Source organism: Perissodus microlepis, chromosome 17, assembly GCF_051167445.1.
Source record: "Perissodus microlepis isolate ML-2025 ecotype Zambia chromosome 17, ASM5116744v1, whole genome shotgun sequence".
Classification (NCBI taxonomy): domain Eukaryota; kingdom Metazoa; phylum Chordata; class Actinopteri; order Cichliformes; family Cichlidae; genus Perissodus; species Perissodus microlepis.
Window position 1 is genome coordinate 29,910,489 of NC_140477.1, and position 20,161 is coordinate 29,930,649.

Sequence of the window (20,161 nt, forward strand, 5' to 3'; positions counted from 1 at the left end):
GGCTTTTACTTTTGGGAGGGACACACACAAACACACTTATAATTTAAAGCCATTTTCAACAATGAAAGCAAGTGTTAGCAGGAGTCCTTAGCAGTAACATACAGCACTGTGCTAACGTTTTGCACCACTCCTCATTTCCGGCCCTGTAGATGTTGATCCATCCTCAGCAAAAATGGTCTCAGTGACTGTCAAGGAAGTCAAGGAAGGGAAGCAGGGAGAAATGTCTGGGGTTTGCCAATTTACACAAGAACTATACTGAAAATCAGTGGCAACAGGTCTGAGTAATGACTCTAAAAATGACATTTTTGGTTTGAATTGGTATGTACGGAGGAGGTCAGGAGAGAGGTACAGCAGTGAGCGTCTACAGCCATCTGTAAAACAGGGTGGAGGCTCTGTGATGGTTTGGGTTTGCATTTAAGCCAGTGCCGTTGGAGATCTTGTCAAAACCGATGGAGTTACGAATTCAGAAAAGCACTGTCAGATTTTCATCCACCATACAGTTCCATACGTGTAAGTGGTTGCGTATGTAGGATCAGTGAAGCAGGACTTTCCTGTGAGTGTTTACATGTCACCCTGATGCAAAGACCTGTTAATGCTGTTTACCCAGCTTAGCCAGGAATTTAGGAAATTTGCGTTGGTTTTCTCTTGTGGACATTTACTGGCTATTCTGATGTTTTAGCTCCATGCGCAGTCTACAAATGAGGCAAAATGAACTCTTAAGACTTGAACCACTTCATCCATTTATTAGTCAGCTGTTCAAGGAAAACGTAAATACTCAATGTTAAAAATAGTCTTCAAAAGTCATTAAAGTGTTTATGAACAGAGGTGAAAAAGTCAAAATGGCATAGCAGGGGCTCAGTGCTTACATACATATATACATCAGTGATGTGCGACTTTGCACCACTTTTCTGTTTCTCAAGGTTTCTCTTAGAAGCCTTTCAACTAATTTTTTAAGACAAACAAACAGACGGGTTAGAGTAGGATGAGATCAGTTAGTATTTAAATACTATCCAAATGTTCAAATCACAATGTCATAATCGCACCATGTTCTTAGCTCTTCATGTGGAAAATCTGCGTCCTATACCTTGCACTATAAACATGGGCTTGGATTGAAAAGCTAATTAAATGACTGTAAGGAAATTCCCTTCACAATTCCACTGAGGAAGTTAAGATAAGTGTGCTGTGCTGAGTGATAAGGGATGTAGAGAAACAAGCGGGGTGGAGGCCGAACTTCTCAAGCTTTGGTCTCGACCTCTAGTGTGAAGCTTTCCATGGGTCCTTTGCTCAGGGCCTTGATGTCATCCAGGAGAACGGTGGGGGTCAAAATGTGGGAAGACCCTGTATAGGATAAAGATAAATAAATTGCATTAAAAAAACAAACAAACAAAAGAACAGTCCTGTCATAATTCCGCTCTGCTCCAGTAGGGGGTGTAAAACAGCAGGAAATAACGTATAATAAGTGTAATCTTAAAACTCAGTGGAACCTTCCCGATAATCGTCACAATCATAGCTCTCCTTAGTTCATGTGCTGCAAGCTAATATTTCCCAGCATTCTGACTTTCTGCGCGCCTGTTTGGTACGAAGCATTGTCCAGCTGTTTCCTTGCACTGAGTCTTACCAATGATGACCTCGCAGGATTTCATTGCCCTGTTGACCTCGTAGGCGCAGCGCATCTCAGAGAAGCTGATCCCTCCTATAACAAAGATGATGAGACGTGAGCCAGTCCGGCGGTCATCCTGAGTGCTGGCTCTGTGCTTCTGCCGTGCGCTGTGGAGAAGAAGGAGGGGCATCGGAAATATTAACTGACAGAGCCTTAAGGAAGAAAAAGCAGACGCTGCTTCTTACTGTTGAAACTGGAAAATCGACCTCATTCACCTCAATCAACCCTCTAAGAAACAGAAAGTGGATGTGGAGAGATAAATCACACAGACTGACTGTATAAGCATAACTAAGTGACACGACAACACAAAACTGTAGGGTTGTTAAACTGTATATTCTTCAGTTAGAAAGAAACCAAAACAGCAGCCCAGTTCCAGCCTGGTCACTCACAAAAACCCACCTCACAGCCCCGGAGCCATTCCAGGCAGCAGGACACTCGGACTGGTGCGGCCACTCTTTGGTGTCCAGTTTGTTCTCCACGACATCCTGGAAGTAACGCATGTTTTAGAGATCATGTGACATGGAGAGCAAATCTGTTTTGCAAGCCAGTAACAACAAACAACAAAGTGCAGTAACCTTCACTCGCTGAGGGGTCCTACCTACATTTAATTTATATGCACATGGTCCAGTGGTCATCTTCTAAATGTTACGCAACGTGTATCTCTTTGACCATCATGCGCATACTTCAGTTTTCTTTATATTTGGAACACAAGTTTCAGTCACTCTGTAAAACGATTTATTTTGTGGGTGACGTCACAACTTAAAAGCAGAAGTCGTGCCATTAACAGAGCTAATTAACAGAAGAACACATGATGAGTAATTTTGGTGCCAAGGGAAGGTGTGATAATAACGTAACTACATCATGCATTAGTAGATGTCAAAACACAGGCTACTGCTTGACAAACAATTTGCTTTCCTCAAACTCAAAGTCTCACTGTTTTTTTGCATCATGCACCTTTATGCTTAGAAATACTTGAGACTAGCAGACGAGCTTTAAGTTATCTGCAGCAGATATTCAGCTCCCACACGTCAAATCAATTTGTCTTCTGCTGCAAGAGGAAACATTTTAACCGCATTTGACAGGAAACCAGGTGCTCAGGTGAAGACCACTGATGTTTTTCTTTTTTTTTTTCATGTAATAACAGGAAATGCAAGTGAAGATGAAAAGAAACGAGCTCATGTTACAGATCATTTTACATGGAGTTAGATTCTAATCTAATATAAACTGTTATTTTCACAGTAACCTGTAAGATGATTACTAAAAAGCTCCTCTCAGTTTTGTTTGCTATTAGGAGCCTCCTCTTCATTGGATACACTCCATCTGATTAACAACATGGATTTACAGAACTGAGACTGAGTGAAGAGAAGAGTTTGGGGGAAAACTGCTAACGGGGGTATTTCCACCTCTCAGTTCCACACCCATTTCAGAGAAACGGCTTCGGCAGCTGAGTTTTAAGAGCAAGTATATATTTTCTTTTCATGATTTGTGGTTGACAGGTCACATGACTTACCAAAGTGAAAACAAAGCACAGTGAAAAGGTACATTTAGAAAAGAAAACCAAAAACTGGCAGCACAGCGAATTTCACACAAACAAAGGACAAAGATTTTCACCCAACATACTTATAAGACAATAAAAACACTAGTCCTGAGGGACTGAGACAGAAACAGAAGGACCATCCTCTGAAGAAAAACAACAAGGCAACAACTAGTGCCTTATTGTGGTTTACACTTGCTAGGATGCAGAAAACGGTACAGAACAACACAAACTTGTGTGACACAGCTTATCAGATGACCCGAATCTGATAACCTCCTTTTGTTCTGCTTCCATAGTTGTGCTCATGAATGCCCCTTAGACGAGGACTGGGGTAGCACAATGAAACAGATTCAATTCAATTCAATTCAATTCAATTCAATTCAATTCAATTTTATTTATATAGCGCCAAATCACAACAAAAGTCGCCTCAAGGCGCTTCATAGATACAGAGAAAAACCCAACAATCATATGACCCCCTATGAGCAAGCACTTTGGCGACAGTGGGAAGGAAAAACTCCCTTTTAACAGGAAGAAACCTCCGGCAGAACCAGGCTCAGGGAGGGGCGGCCATCTGCTGCGACCGGTTGGGGTGAGAAACAGATACAGTTACATGTTCAGTTTGGCAAGATGCAAGCAACTACTCAACTACTCTAATGACGGCTCAAGGCTGGGTCCACAACAGAGTCAGCTCACACATGTTCAAATGCCCCAAATCAGCAATGAAATGAACAAATGTTTACAGCCTGAAATAAAAACTGCTTTTGGCAATGGATAAATTCCTTTATAACAACTGTGCGCCAGGGTAACTTTTTATTTATAACTCACACATTTGTACTTGCTCAAAGCTTTGATTGACAGGTGTCGAAAAAGTTCATTCCACCAACTGAACTGAAACCTCTACACCCCGTCTGTGTGTTGGTGCCTGTAGAGCAGTTTTACTTTCACTGTCTAAAGCATAATATGGACTCAAGTGAGCTACAACAAAGCCCGCAAGTTTCTACTTTAGTTTCATTGAATTTAGTTTTAGATAGATTAATAAAATCCATCACTTAGCAATCATTAGCAGCTAGCAGAATCAGTGAATTGCAAAGGTACAGTTTATGGATGCTTACTAATGTAGAGACAATGGGTGCAAAGACAAGCTAGGATACCACATGATGATGTCACTGACCTCCATCACATCTTTTATGGTGGGGATCCATCTGGAAAGGCTGTATCTCTCCTCTTGGGAATGCTCTCGTCGGTTGGGTTTACGAGAGAAGAAACTGGGCTGGAAAGAAAAGTACATCAATGAAAATTTTAAAAATGGATAAATCAAAACACTGAAACGTTTTCCTTTTCTCAACCTACCGTTATGATGATGGGCACACCCAGCTCTTTCCAGTTCAGGATATACTCCGGTTCTCCCTCGATCTTTACATGCTCAATAAGTTTGTTTAAGTTTTCCTCGGTTGTCCCTGTTTACAAACACCAAACAACCAAAAAGCAAAAAAGACAGATGGACAAATTAGCACCTCTACCTTTTAGTCAAAAAAAGTTTATTCTATCGCTGTCAGCGTTAATCTCGTTAAAATGACGTTAACGCCATAACCGCATTAACGCTGCAAATCTCCGTTAGCGAGTTAACGCGGATCGCCCCGTGTGAGGGGCTGCACGGTGCTAATGCGTTAACGAGCTAACCGCGCTACCGCTGTGCAGGCCTTGTGTGGGGAGATCTGCGTTAGCTCGCTAACGGAGATTTGCTGTGTTAATGCAGTTATGGCGTTAACGTCATTTTAACGAGATTAATGCTGACAGCACTACTTTATTCACGAGAAGGCTGATGTACCGTTCAGGCTGAAGATGTAGAGCAGCACAGCTCTGATCTTGTCATGTTTACTGTATGGGTTCAGCAGCACAGGCAGCAGAGTCCTCATGGGATCTTTCACCTTTAACCCATCCACATCGGCGCCTACTGCAAGGTCCTGCACAGAAACATACAGCATATTACACATAGTACAAATGATACACTTCCCTAAAGCTTTGATTAGAAGGTCACACTCGGCTGCATACAGTAACGGTACTCTGCAGGTCAGGAAGAGTGTGACTGCTAGATCCTGATAACAGAGCATAAACAGACCTGTTCAGCTTTGCAGAGTTTCTCCACATTGTTTGCGAAATGTTTCATGCAGTCCTCAGCCAGCTGCAGATGAATCGTTTTCTAGAATCCAGACAGAAAACTGTTAAAAACATCAGGACAACCCTATGTAATAACAGGCTGCAGAGGCGCCACACCCGACCACAATATAAGGATTGCGTAGCCCTTACAATAATAATAATTGTTGTAAGAGTTGTATCTGTCTTAAAACCAACAAAAAGATCCTGGAGAAAATTCTGCTTTAATCTCACATTTCAGATGAACACATAACTTCGAAGTAAGTTCAGTTATCCCTACAAAAGTTTTACTGCATACCTCTGTCATCTGTTTACGGAACGCAGGCATCTTCTTCATCATTTGAGCCAAATTGCTAATTGTGATCTGGGGAAACAAAAAAACATACATATATATTAATATATATGAACACATTAAATGTTTGCTCAAGATATGCTTTTCAAAACGAAACGATCACACAAGCAGAAACCACTGCACTGTACCTTCTCATCTGGCTGTTTCTTGCTAGCAGATATCTCCTTCACCATCTTGGGAATTTGCCTGTCGTAGGGAAAACAAAAATGTTAAGATGAGTGTTCTGACAACAAGAAGAAGATATTGCCATACTTCTGGTTTCGCACACTTACGCTGAAACCTCTGCGATGTGCTGGTGCCTCAGCTTCACCCAGAGCATGTCATCCTCATTCAGCAAGGCTTGCTTCTCTAAGCAGTCTCTAGCCTTGTACCTGGACACAAAATGACCCAGAATATCAGTATCTAGTTTCTCATGAGCACAAAAGTATGAAGCAGTAAGCAGATTGTACACATATATCTCTATATCTATCTCTCTATATAAAATAAAGGAAGCAGACTGTATTACTTATAGGTATCGTTTTCTATATCAATGAGATCGTAGGCCATGGCCTGGTAGGTCAGCTCGTGCAGGATGGGGGTCACAGGATCAAAGCCTCTGTCGACTATCAGCAACTGGGCTTGGGTCTTCTCCTGGTGATGTAGGGGGAAACAAAAAAGTTATATATTATTAAATTATATATAAAAACGGGGATAATTCACTGCCACGGAGCAAGCTGTCCAAACTTTTGCCTTTTCAAATTTATAGTAAAGGGAACTGTTTAATGTGCTTGAGGCAAAGGAGGGATTATTTTATTCTTTCATGTGATAAACAATACAGTATTTTCAAATTCCCATTTACTCCCAGGGCTACGACCTTGTTTATCCTGAAACCATCCTTTGTTCGGCAGGCCTCTCACCTTTTTCTTGCCACTGTCATCCAGCTGGTAGTGTGTGGCCAGCTTCCGGTCCACCAGCTCTGCAAGGAGTTTGGCATTCTCCATGTTGCCGTCTCTAGTTATGATATAAATGTTGTTTCCGTGAGTCAGGTGAACGTTGAGGTCAAGGTTAATCCAGTAGTTATAAAACACAAAACTGTATTTTCTGTAAATAACAGCTGCACTCTGCTCTTTACATATCTTTACACTCTTACTTTCATCAGGCTGAATAGGATCAGCGCTGCTGTGAGCGAGTAACCTCACTTACTCAGCTGCCAACTGATTCTTTCTACACAAAGCTATTTCTTTGAACAGTGAACGTTATAAGATATATCTCTACTATATTCACTCGGAACAAACACATTCTAAAACCAGTCTGTTCAAAGAAACAAGTGATACCAACGCTTTGTTTTCAAGCCCAGCATTATTCCTGCCATTAATACGGAACCTATTCTGACTTTTTCTCGTAAAAAGTTTCACTCTGCTTGGGGGCTCGGGTGTATTGTAACCTAAGACACTACATGTTGTCTGACTTACTTCTTGTATCGGATCCCTGGGTACTCGTCTAATGTGGCACAGAGCGTAACGAGCTGGTCTGCCAGTGTCTCCAGTGTCTTCGTTTTGTCCTGACTCTTGGGGCTGTAGATGCTTCGGAAAGCCCCGGGATTATCGCAGGTGAAAACCTTCAAAGTATTTAACACCACAGTGTAAACCACAGCTGTCATCATTAAAGTTCCAGAAGATACAAATTGAGCACAAGGATCATTTTTAATTTCTCATCGTTTCCCGAACTCGAGGCTATAATACATTAAGCACCTGCTTGTGTGTTTCTTTGTCTGATCACATCTCCTAGATAATCAGCAGATGAGCAATCAAACCTGGTACACAGGTATATCTTAAAGGTTCTCATCTATATCAGAAATTATGACATCATTGTGTTTCCTAACATCCGCCTAGTAACAGGCTAAAGTGACCCATTTTCAGAATATATGCACATATACCACCTTTGACTTCAATGAAAACATCTAATTCACATCAACATATGATGAATTACACATGATACGATGGCAGCATGTTGCCTGCCAAACACGAAGCAAGCGGCTAATAAACAAACAAACCCCGTTTTAAGCCTTTGTGAACCTACAACACCTGGTGAAAGTAACAACTCATATCTGCAAAAGCTGAATTCACCAGTGTTTTCTTTCGCTCACTGCAGCAAGACAATGCCAGTAACGCGTATACAACAGTAGTTTTCTGTTTCTGCAACTATCCCACCTGCAGTCAAAACCCATTGAGAACACACAGTGAATTATAAACGGGAAAGGTTGACAACGAAGCCGCTGAAATGCTATAGCAAGGAAAAATGTGAAGCTACAGGATTTACTCTCTTTAGGACTTCAAGAAACATCCTACACGAGGCAAATTCCCTTCCTTCAACAACAGGCAAGTGCACAGCCTGCGTACGTGCCTGTCAACTGAGGGAAATTTTGACAAAAAGAGGAAATGGACTATTACAAAATAAACTAAAAAAAGAACACTTGGCTAAATTTTAAACACTTACTTGTGCTTCCTGAGGCATGAAAGAGATGTTTATTTCCTTGCAGATCCTTATGTGTTTTCCACAGGCTTGCCTCATTTTGTTGAACAGGTCATCAGGGCAGTCTGCAGATCAAAAAAGCTTTCAGTGCCCACTTTGATCGTAAAAGGTATATCTGCTATTTGGCTGATGAAGCAGATTTAAGCACCAACACAGGAGTTACCTACAGTCAGTGAAATAGACGTACGCAGCTTTGTATTTGGGTTTGGGCTTGAAATCCTTTATAAAGGCATCCACACACTATGAAAATAAATTAGATTTAAGAACTCACAACAGAGTTTGGCAGTGATATGTTAAAAAAATGAAAATGAAAAAGTTTTAACAGCAAACCTTAGCAGTAGGTGTCATAAAGTAAATGGCCTTCATTTCGAGAACAGGCTCTCTGCTTTTGAACAGGTCCTCCACAACTAGAAACAGAATACTAGTAGTCAATAGTAGCTAAAGACATACACGCACAAATTATCTTTGATCAAATAGCTTCATGATGTAAAAATAAATAAAAGGACATCATTCCACCTACTTGTTATCTTCTCTGACATCAGATCGGACATTTTGCAGCATGACGAGAGAAGCTTGGTGGTGAAAGGATCCAGAATCAATATCTGTGAAGAAGACAACGTGAAAATGCTCCTTTAATTATGCGTTAAACAGTAATATACTGCCATGCTATGCAGCACCACATATCGAGACAAAGCGTATGAGTGAGAATCAATCATATCAAAGCTGAATCTGTAACTCGGAGCTTGTCCATTTATCCAAGTACAATCCTGGGACTCTGTACTGAGCACATGGTGGGTTTCTTACCTTCCATACTTCAGAGTTTCTGCAGTCTGTAATAATTGTGTCCTGTATTCCTGTAAGGAGCACATAGCATGACAACATGAAAAACACAACAATAATCTGAAAACAAATTATCGTTCATGATGTCACTGTTTAAGCTACCTCTTAGTTCAAGTGTGCAAAACAGAAAGTGATGTAATCAGAACTGCAAATATCCATTATCTCGCTACTTATGCATCAAATTAAAATATATTAGAACGTTTATAGCCTAATGTATAAAAGTTATGCAGTTGTGTTTCGTAATATTTCAGAGTCTTGGTACAATTGTACAATTGATTTTTCATATGTGTTTGGGTCATACCACGTGAGCGTGAAAGGGTGTGGTACTAGTCGTTTTCTAGATAATGGAATTTTAAAACAGCTCCTCAAAAAAAAAGTGCCAGAAAAACTCAGATCCCGTCACTTTTTATTTTTTTGTGAGATAACATTGAGGTCCTGGAGTTTTACATATTTTATCTTAAGTAGTAAACTTAAACTTAGTTGGGGGGTTTTCGGCATTTAAAAAAAAAAATTGATTAATTAAGAAGGAATGACCTTTGAATTTTATCTACGTACTGCCAAGGTTAAGTCAGCTTTCATGAGTGGAGTATTAAGAACAAAGGCTATTTCTGTCTAACTCTGTTACTTGATTATTAGCCTGTTATTGGGCAAACCTGAGTGATAGCACTCTCATTAATTTAGGGACAACTGTTCAGCGACTTTATGGTCATTTTGTAGCCTGTAGTGCGTAAACTTGAATCATTCATACATCTATCCCAGCTGTCACAGGGCGAAAGGTGGGGTCCAGGTCACCAGTCTGACAGAGTTCTAACAACACATGTCAGCAGCAACAAAACTTCATTACCGCTGTTCTACTGGGCTGCATTAGTTTTAGCTGCTTGTTTGACCCTCATTTTAACGGCAACCCAAACCAGCCTTCTTGGTGACATAACCTTACCACAGCCAACAAGAGGAAGGCAAGACATCAGGATAAGGATACAAATCATACGCCAGGCTTGTAGCAATCCCGCTGCATAAACGAGGTGCGGTTGCAGACGTACAGTGACCTCACCCATGGCTACTCCTACAAACAAGTAGCCTAAAAAAGTCGTTATGCTCTGACCGGGCCAAGTGTTAGGTCAAGTTGCGTCTGCGGCTGTTTCCTCTATCGGTTCTACTGCGTTTCGTAAATTTGTAATTTTCCGCTCAAAGGGAACAGCTGAATGAAAATGTTCGCTGTTATTCCAAAAGCTAAAGTCGCGCAGGAAGAGGTTAGCTAAAACAGCTCACAGTTCACGGCCTGTCACGTGCTAAACAAACGCCGTTGTGCTATTTTTCAAGAGCAAGAAATACTCTCCTGTTGGAGTAAACTTACTTTTCCATACTATTCTTTTCAGCCCGTGATCTGAGCCCGTTGCCATCTTGTTTTTTCCCCACTGCGCCGCTTCCCTTCGAGAAATTCTCGAAGACAAACTCTGACGTCATTCGCGTCACCAAGTGTGCGACAGTGAGTTGTAGTTTTTTAGTGATGAAGCGCACAAGACATCTATCTATCTATCTATCTATCTATCTATCTATCTATCTATCTATCTATCTATCTATCTATCTATCTATCTATCTATCTATCTATCTATCTATCTATCTATCTAACGGTCTATCTCTGTTACTGTCAAAAAGGTGGCTCTGAGGCCTCCAGACAGTAATTATGTCCATGTCACATTTAGTGGATATATCCTTGAGTGCAGAACATGATGCTTTCAAAGGTAGGTTTTTTTTCATGGCATTCAACCTACACCGGCCCCATCTCACTGCTTCAGTATAAAAAGACATTTAACCCCCCCAGTGGGAGGGGCTTGCTGCAGGTATTTCAGCTGGTAGATGTTTAAGAAAAGATCAAACCACTAGAGAGAAGTGTTTTTAAGAATCAAAGAGAAGCTATCAAGAGAAGGAGAGAAGACACAAACCAGAAAAACTGGTGCTATGAAGTGGCTGGAGATTTTTGTATTACTGGGCATGTGCTCACAGGTATTGTAATAAATAGTGAGGAGATAATTGTTATAGGAAATTGATCAGAACACTTAATACATATATTTTTATCTTAATTTGCAGGCTGCAGCCCAATCAGGTACTGTATGTTGTCTTTTACTATATTCAACTATTGGCGCTTTATCACAGAACAAGAAAAAAAACTTGACTTGTCTGAAAGAATCTTTTTCTCAGGGTGCCAGATGTGTCTTATAATGATTTTTGCTCTACTTTCATTAGATTTTAAAGTGTCTGTGTTCTCTGCAACATCAAAGACTGTGACTCTCAGATGGACCAGGTACTCTGGAGCCACTTCATACCAGATCACTGTAAAATCACAGAGCAAACTTGTCGCTTTTGCATCATTTGGTCCAAACACAGTGATGGGCTCTGTTACCTCGCTGCCTCCAAACGTTATGTATAACTTTGTAGTTGAAGCAATGAGTGGTTCCCAAAAACTCAGCACTGCATCAGTTGAATCATCAACAGGTGAGACATCATGCACTTCAGTCCATGCTCATGCTGTTTAAGATATGAAGTTGTGTTGTCCTTCACTATCTATTTCTAAAACAAACAGTTTTTAAATTAATTTTATTGAACATGACTTTGTCCTAGTAAGTTGTTTCATTTCTAGAGTGTCCAGGCTGTGTAGCTGTTGCATAGAAATGCAACCAGTACCTTTTTAAAGTTTGGAGAACACGCTACAGCAGCTGATGAACCCACTGTATACCACAATGAAATCCTACAGTATTTGTAGCAAGCTTCATTTCTGTTGCATCACATAAGAGTGTTAAGATTGTAGCTTATAATTTGAATGGAAAAAATAGAACTGATTCATTATGAAAAGGATGTCATTTAGGAAGTACACTTTCCAGTGTTTCTTAAGTTTTTCAAACTTCACGCTGGACTGGTAATACCTATTATTAGACTTTTATTACACAGTGTCTTTAAGTGTCCGTTCTCCATAGAGTTCAAGGTTGTTAATTTTGAACTTACAGTTTCCCAATTAATGTTATTTGAGTTGTAAATTTCAAAGAATAGCCTGTAAAGCTTGATGGGTTAGAGCAGGGGTGGGCAATCTCAGTCCACGAGGGTCGGTGTCCCTGCAGGTTTTAGATCTCACCTTGGGTCAACACACCTGAATCACATGATTAATTCGTTACCAGGCCTCTGGAGAACTTCAGGACATGTTGAGGAGCTAATTTAGCCATTTAAATCAGCTGTGTTGGTTCAAGGACACATCTAAAACCTGCAGGGACACCAGCCCTCGTGGACTGAGATTGCCCACCTCTGGGTTAGAATGTTTGTAAAGCTGCCATGTTTAGGCACACTGATCACTGATCTAAATAAAATTATGTAGGCAAAAAGCTATGCTGGAACCATGAAAATAAGTAATTTTGCAATGCAAATATAGCTATCTAGATCTGTTGGCAGTTTTACTGCTAGTATTACTGCCATTTTTCAGGCTAGCATCACTAGTATCACTTGAGACATCACTAGTAATAAACATGTGATTTATAGTTATGTTCAGTAAATGTACCAGGGGAGATTCACAGACGATAAAGTATGGGGTAGTTTTGGTTGCTTTTTTAATTAAAAAACCGCTTAATTAAACCACTTAAATCTAAAGTTCAGCACACAGACACATACAGTAAAAATTAACTTAAGAGTGGACTTGATACCATCCCTGTTGTGAATTGTTTGTGCCTCTTTCAGCCCCTGATATGATGGAGCCCATTCTGACAGTGAAGTCACTGGATAGCACAACCTTGACAGTGGAGTTTAACTTGAGAAACGGGGTGTCTCATTACATCATACGTGTCGAGAACAGCAATGGCTTCTTCAGAGAGGTTGCAGCATCCTCCTCTCCAGCTGAGATTGAGTCCCTCGCGCCGTACACTGAGTACTCGCTCAGCATCATGGCTGTGAACACCGCAGGCCGCAGCCAGCCCTCAATTCCTGTAACTGGAAAGACAGGTGGGATTTTCAAATTACTCGTGTGAAATGGGTCTCACACCCCATGCCCTGCAGAAGTCACTTGATCTGTTTTATTGTCTAAACAGCACAACCACTATATTCAATTGTTCAAGTGAAAGGTACAGTATACACACTCATCTTCAACCCTACGGGCCTCCATGGCATTGGTGGTAACCATACCTGACCCCTCTATGTCAAACATAAAGAGCTGAACTCTTCCTGAGTAAAGGGTTACCAGCTCTAATCTCATCTTTACGGGGGGCAACATTCGATTCTCACGAACATGAAACATGAACTTGCAGCTGTAGCCTCTCAGTGGTGCACTGAGTTTACTGATCTTGCACCAGTCAGCAGGTCTTGTTTAAAAATCTCTTAAGATTGCACCTGTTCAACTAATCAAGTCACTTTGTGACAATCATTTTTTAATAATTCAGAGAAATGTCCTCTAAACTTTTTCATTTATGCAAACTTGATTAACTTGAAACAGAAATGAAGACAAAGTTATGTGACTATTACCAAAGTAATACAGAGTTTATCTATTAATAATACCGATTACTTGCTTAATATATTAGTATTAGTACAGTTTTCATCGATAACATACAATTACTTGAACCTTTCACGCTTTAATACTAAGCAACTTTCAAACTGATTCTTGAACGTGAACACAATCAAACTCTGAAGCTCTGCCTCACCTAAAATGATCAAAGAAAATAACATGAGCGCACAGTCTGAATATGTAACAACTGGCAAGAGCTCTAAATGTTGCACCCACTATTAAGTTGACGTTACACTGACTTCCTTCACATAGTCTTGGATTAAACTTTTGGACTTTCAGTAATGTGCTACAGTATTCATCTCCCACACCAGTTACTACATATAAAACAGTCTAATCTTGTCTTTCACAGTTTTGGCTCCTCCTCAGCTTTCGTCCTCCTCTACGAGCAACAGCAGCATCATTGTATCCTGGGATCCAGTTGCACATGCCGTCCAATACACCCTGTCCATATGCAAGCTTGATTCAAACACAAGCATGGGCGTGTACAACACCTCCAATACCAGTTTGACCTTCTCCGGCTTGGATGCTGGCTCACTCTACATCATAACTTGTTTTGCTTGGGATCTTGAAGGTCGAAAGGGAGACAGCTCGAACATTACACAGGCTACACGTAAGCAGGCACTGAGACAGTTGTCTGTTTGTGACTGTACACTTTGTGTTTACTCTAGCATACAGAGTGTTATTCAGTAAGAGCCCTGGACAGCATGAAGAATGCTTAACCATGATCTAGGGTCAATGCTGCAAAGCAGTAAAGCCACCAAAAACACACACAGTATTATAATTCTGAGGAGTCTTACTGTGGCAAATTATCCATAAGGTTTAATGAACATGCTGCTTAAAATATAGGAGCACAACAGGTATTAAATACTTGTTTTCTAAACTTAGATGTCATGATCAGGCTGTGTGCAGGCAGGAGAGGACCCAAACGCAAACTCACGGGAAAACAGGACTGAACTCAAAATACAGCTTTATTGCTGACAGAGGATAAAGGCGATACAAAATAACATGAAACTAAACTGGGAAGTACTAAGAAACTGACTCACGAGGAAACACACGGAGGGGCACACAGTCATGAGGGAGAACGTGACACAGAACTGAGGGAGACGCAGACATAAATACACAGAGGGTTAATGAGGGAAGTGGGAGCACACGGGGAACACAGGTGACACTGATAATCATAACAAGACACGGCAGGAGTAAATGCAACACTGACGGGAGACTGTCAAAGTAAAACAGGAAGTACACAGAGGTTCAGACAGGAGGAGAGAGAGCACGGACATAACGGGCTGGGGAAAACATGGAATAAAACACAAGGAGGGGAAAACAAGGGTTCACAGATACACAGAGGGGCACACAGGGGGTAACCAAATAAGGAACATCTTAACTAAACAACCTAGGAACCAAGGCATAAATAAAGAACAAAATACAAAACACACGAAAACTAAGAATACTGGGCCAACATGGCCCAGGACCATGACATTAGAACCTTGAAAACTTCCTGTTTTAGTAGACATTTGAAAAATACAATGAAGTAAAAAAAGCAAAATTTTCCACTTAATTACAACAAATAAAAGCATGCATTCAAAAATAACCAAATGCAGTTATATCACACTGGTTCCGGTGTCTACTCCAGTTTAGTCCTTCGCTGGTTTTGTTTTTATTTTTTGTCATTTAACAGGACCTCGGACCCCAGCGTCTGTCAATGTGTCTGTGGTGATGAATGGCAGTGTGGCTGGACTCTTGGTGTCTTGGGAGCTAGACCAGGAGGTCTATGGACCCATTGAGTACAATGTGATGAGTGACCTAAACTTAATGTGTAAGACCACATCCAGCTCCTGCACCCTCTCAGTAGTGGGGTGTGGAGAGGTACACACCATCCAAGTCACTGCCTCAAATGAGGCTGGGCCCAGCTATCCATCTAGCCCTGCAGTCTTCATCACCTGTGAGTAGAAGAGATATGAATGTGTCATCCACATAATGTTTTTTAAAAATATTGGAATTACCTTCCGGGTATGAAGCCAAATGCAGAAACTTGTATTGTTTCTAATGCATTGATTTAATTCCACATTACAAAAGTTGAATGTATCCTGTAAAATTAATGACCACTAAGGGTAACTATGGACCAATGGAAGCAATACTTTGACCTCTGAAGTCTGACCCTTTATAACCACAACATTTTAAAACTCATAAGCAGATAAAACAATTTCAACATTTTTTTTATATCACACTGTTTATATATCTTAAAGAAAACAATTTATTCATTAAAAATCTTCAAACTTTTAATAACTACAATGCAAAACATGCTATAAAATATGACACACAAGTTTTTTGTGTTCTACACCGAACCCCTACCTGGCACTATGAGTGTGTGACTGTGACTAAATTCCCTGCCGTCTTGTGCTGCAGTCCCCTGCCCACCTGAGTCTTTGGCACTAGTGGAGTCTTCAGAAGGCAACTGCACTCTAACGTGGAAAACCGTGGTTCATGCTGACAGCTACATGGCCCTTATCGAGACAGCTGGCAGCAGTGTGGAAACCTGCAACACCACCAGCAACAACTGTACCTTTCACTGCCCGTGTGGGCAAACATACCTCCTGTCTGTGCTGGCCTTCAACCACGCTGGCAGCAGTCCTCAAGGACAAGTTCTCAACTACACCACTTGTAAGTAGCAGCAGAAAATTATACTTTTTAGTCACGATGAGATGCATTTTCTTCACTCTCTGATCATTCATAAACTTCTTTTAGTGGTGTGTTGCCCAGAGGATGTGTCAGTGTCAGCGGTGAGCACTGACACTCTGGACATCAGATGGATGCCCTCACGGGGGGCAGTGCTGTACGAGACCCGGGCTGCACACAGTTCAGAGGTCATCCTCTGTAATGACACCGCACCGGTGTGCGTCCTCTCTGGCCTCAGCTGTGACACTGCCTACAGTGTGGTGGTGATTCCCTGCAATGATATGAGCGGTTGCAACCTTGCTTGTAAAGCTCACACCAAAGACACAGGTAGAAAACTTGTGTATATAAATAAGGGTATAAAAACATATCCAAGGAGAAAAAGTCCACAATATCTAAAAAAAGATGTCTCCTCATAATTTTGAGGGGTCCTTAAACAACGTGGACACCATTAACTCAGCCTTCTCTCCATTCTCGAAGCTCCCTGCATGCCAAACAATGTGATGCTCAATCCAAAGAACTCCTCCTGCGTCACTGTCAGCTGGACAGCAAATAACAGAGCTGCTAATTACACTGTAAGCGCAAATGGAGATGATGACAAACACATCTGTAGCACCAATAAAAGCAGCTGTGACATCACTGACCTTTCCTGTGGCTCCACCTATGAAGTAAGCGTCGCAGCAACCAGCACAGCTGGTCCGAGTTTACCCAGCTACTCTGAGTTTCTAGAAACAGGTGAGCAGTCGAATGCTGTCGCTCACGAACGGTCAGTGCTGCTTCCTGACCTTTCTTGCTTAACTTTACAACTTTGCATAACTTCATATGTGACTTTATTCCAGGTAATTATACGGGACCTAAAAGAGTTTATGTTCAATTAAACACTTTGCTCATCTTTACATCAATTTTTCTAGTTTACAAGACTCATATTTAGACACTTTTGCCTAGCTGCAATATAAAAATATACTGAACTGTACATTAATTGATATGTTATAACTGTTTCCCACACCTCATCTTCTATCCCAGAACCGTGTTGCCCAGTAAATCTGACAGTGGATCAGGTGACCCAGGCAATCACCAACGTGTCGTGGTCTCACGCCAAAGGGGCACGCTTGTTCATCGCCACTCTGACATCATCACGCGGTCATGCCCGCTGCCATACCCAGGACTCCCACTGCCTCATGGGATGCATCACCTGCAGCACCAACTACACTGTCACCATGGAGGCAATTAGCCATAACGGACGCAGGTCCAACTGCACCTATCAGGGTTTCTCATCAAGTGAGTGATGTCTTCTAATAAACCGTGACAATAAGTAACAAAGAGTGGTCAGTGAAAGATAAAAGAAAACATAAAACAGAAGAGGTGTGGACAAATTTAAAGGCTAAAATGATCTGTCAGAGAGCTCTGACAAGTTTATTAAAACATGCACACATCTATTGTGGTTTTACTTTGGTTACTCGTTTGAAATATGTACATAGTTTCAAATAATCATGGCAATTTACGTGCATATCATGCAATGACCCAAAAGATAAGGCATCAGACTCCTCTAACGGCTTTGGTCACAACCCCCAGCCACCTGCTGATCAAACCTTCTGTTTGCCAAGGACAGCCAATCCAAAGAAGGCTGGCTTAAAAAGAGGGTTGCCTTCAAAGGAGAAAAGTTAAAACAACTCTTTTAGAGAGAGGATGAACTGAGGAGCTCTGGCAATCATGTGGATCATGCAAAATTACTAAAACAGAGTATAAGACTAAAAATATGGAGGTGCAAAGGAGCGTAGTAAGTCACGTAAAAAAACTAATTTATGACTTAAAGGCCTTTATTTTATGTATTGAAGTAAAAACTTACAAGGAATTGTGGATTTTTTTTAGAAGTATCAAGACAAGTGTATACAAACAGAAGATATGCCTACCGATGAAAGAGCAAAATCAAAGCTGTTACAGTCATAGTAATCTGTTTTTCTTCAGCCTTTAATTGCAAAGTAGTATTCTAGTCACAAGACATGCATCACTTCATTAGCATGTCTTTGTCGCAGGTCCCTGCTGTCAGTCTGGTGTCAAATTATACAGCACGACCAGTAACTCTCTGCGGGTTTACTGGCGCAGCACTGGGAGCAACCACAGCTCCATCGCAGAGATGGTGGGGAGCAACAGCAACTACAACTGCACCGCAGCTCCTGGAGACAACAGCTGTGACTTTGGCAGCGTCCAGTGCGGGGACGTCTATCATGTAGTGGTCGCTCCACTCACACAAGAGGGCAGCAAAGTCCAATTCTGCCCGGAGAGACTGTACTCGGGTAATTCAAAGTGAAATTGTATAAAATTAGACTTTGTGTTTATTTTATTCCATTGATTATATTATTATAGCGATCCCAGTCACACATTTTCCTCATTACTTCCATGTTTCATCAGGGTAAAGTTTTATATAAACATGAATCATGAATCAAAAAAAAGTACCTCAGATTTAGACTTTTCTGTTTCTGCTCTTTTAGTCACCTGTTTAGGAGACAACATTGGCACAGGTAAGTTTGCCATCTCTCTAGATTTTTTTTAAATTTGGATTCAAAAAATGTTATTTTGGATTGCAAAAAAAAAAATGCAAGCATTTTTTTCTAAATATGCTTCAATCTCTTCTTCATCAGTTATTTACAGAGGGAAGAGAAGCGTGGACTAGCATGTTTAGCAACAAATGGTAAGCAGCTGGCTAAAGAGAGCGCATATAAGCTATAGCAGTGGTGTGAAAAATAAAGCCTGAGGGCTCGAATCAGTAAAGACTTCAATCTGGTGCACTGGACAGCTTTGGAAAATTTGAAGGAGGAATTTTTAGCTTTTCCTGGTGATAAAGATCCCTGATACCCACAGACATTTATACTTCACTAAAGTCTACCTGTTATAGATCAACATATGGGTAAAAAAATAAAATAAAAAAAGGACATTTTCTGTGAATTAACGAAAATTTAATGTTTGAGTTACCAGAACCTTTTCTGTAATTTTACACATGTATCATGCAGAAAAAAAACTACACGAAAGGTATGAAATATAAAAAGATGAAAATTATTAAGATAAGATTCAAAAGTCTTCCATCTGAAACTTTGTCAGCACCACTCCTTTTTTAAAAAAATGTACCATAAATGCCACATACAAGTATCAGAGTTCACTTTCTGTTTTTATGGTGCTAAACTGTGGAACGGTCTATGTCTTGAATCTATGATAACATTTTTAATGACAGTTAAAATAATTGACCATCTTTTGTCTCTACCGTCCTTTCTATGAATCCTGCTTGTGTATATTATTGTCTATCTTCTGGCTACAAAAAACACAGCCACACTTGACATTGTTGTCATCAGATTTGAGCACATTAAACCAATGAGCGAAAATAAAAGTACAAATATTACAGGTCAGTATTCAGTTTTCATGGGTTTTGATCTTTTTCCTCAACAGAAAACATGTTCATCCTCCTCTTCCTCATCCATCACCCCCATCCTCACCGGAATGATCCCAGCCTCATAAATATATAGAGAAACAACCACAAATGTTTAGCCATGAAACATGTTGGTGTAATGTTGTTACATGATTTTTATGTGGCATAGGAAAGCAAACCCACAGTCTGCTCCAACATTTAAGATTCAAATCTGTGATCTGTGAAAATCACACATTAAAGTTAAAGTAACTAAAGTTATGTTAAATTGGGGAAATTCTAAATTAATTTTAACCACAAATTACTGGATTTAATAGGAAAAAGATTTTTTTTTTTTTAAACTGGTAAAAATTGCAATTGATAGTTGATAGTAAAACATTTACCATGCTTGAATAGCTAATTCAAACTACATATGATGGATTTTTCTTCTTCAGTTCAAGAAATTTGTCATAGAGATGACTGAAGCACAATAAATGTGTAGCTCA

General features: G+C 40.5%; 2 protein-coding genes across 2 annotated transcripts; one reads left to right on the forward strand and one right to left on the reverse strand.

Moving 5' to 3' along the window:
* Positions 1–716: 716 nt before the first annotated feature.
* stxbp3 (syntaxin binding protein 3) lies at positions 717–10,508 on the reverse strand. Its single transcript, XM_084910324.1, has 19 exons — positions 10,406–10,508; positions 9,016–9,065; positions 8,732–8,813; positions 8,542–8,618; positions 8,379–8,451; positions 8,176–8,276; positions 7,152–7,297; positions 6,597–6,690; positions 6,206–6,330; positions 5,973–6,071; positions 5,829–5,886; positions 5,647–5,712; positions 5,314–5,394; positions 5,023–5,158; positions 4,545–4,651; positions 4,366–4,464; positions 2,060–2,145; positions 1,619–1,767; positions 717–1,338 (listed from the first exon to the last, which is right to left on the reverse strand). The coding sequence occupies exons 1-19, from the start codon at positions 10,449–10,451 to the stop codon at positions 1,235–1,237; spliced, it is 1,779 nt and encodes a 592-aa protein (XP_084766450.1). The 5' UTR covers positions 10,452–10,508; the 3' UTR covers positions 717–1,234.
* Positions 10,509–11,295: 787 nt separating this feature from the next.
* On the forward strand, positions 11,296–18,932 carry LOC146369855 (fibronectin type III domain-containing protein 7-like). Its single transcript, XM_084910323.1, has 11 exons — positions 11,296–11,544; positions 12,772–13,032; positions 13,938–14,198; positions 15,267–15,530; positions 15,995–16,249; positions 16,334–16,591; positions 16,742–16,996; positions 17,285–17,539; positions 18,295–18,555; positions 18,751–18,780; positions 18,901–18,932. The coding sequence occupies exons 1-11, from the start codon at positions 11,439–11,441 to the stop codon at positions 18,930–18,932; spliced, it is 2,238 nt and encodes a 745-aa protein (XP_084766449.1). The 5' UTR covers positions 11,296–11,438.
* The last annotated feature ends 1,229 nt before the right edge of the window (positions 18,933–20,161 follow it).

Coding starts and splice junctions, on each gene's coding strand:
- stxbp3 (XM_084910324.1), bottom strand. CDS start 10,451: ATGGCAACGGGCTCAGATCACGGGCTGAAAAGAATAGTATGGAAAA. Junction 6,691..7,151: donor CCAGGGATCCGATACAAGAA/GTAAGTCAGACA, acceptor TATCATAACTAG/AGACGGCAACATGGAGAATG. Junction 5,713..5,828: donor AGAAACAGCCAGATGAGAAG/GTACAGTGCAGT, acceptor TTGTTTCCCCAG/ATCACAATTAGCAATTTGGC.
- LOC146369855 (XM_084910323.1), top strand. CDS start 11,439: ATGGGCTCTGTTACCTCGCTGCCTCCAAACGTTATGTATAACTTTGTA. Junction 11,545..12,771: donor ATCAGTTGAATCATCAACAG/GTGAGACATCAT, acceptor TGCCTCTTTCAG/CCCCTGATATGATGGAGCCC. Junction 17,540..18,294: donor CTATCAGGGTTTCTCATCAA/GTGAGTGATGTC, acceptor TCTTTGTCGCAG/GTCCCTGCTGTCAGTCTGGT.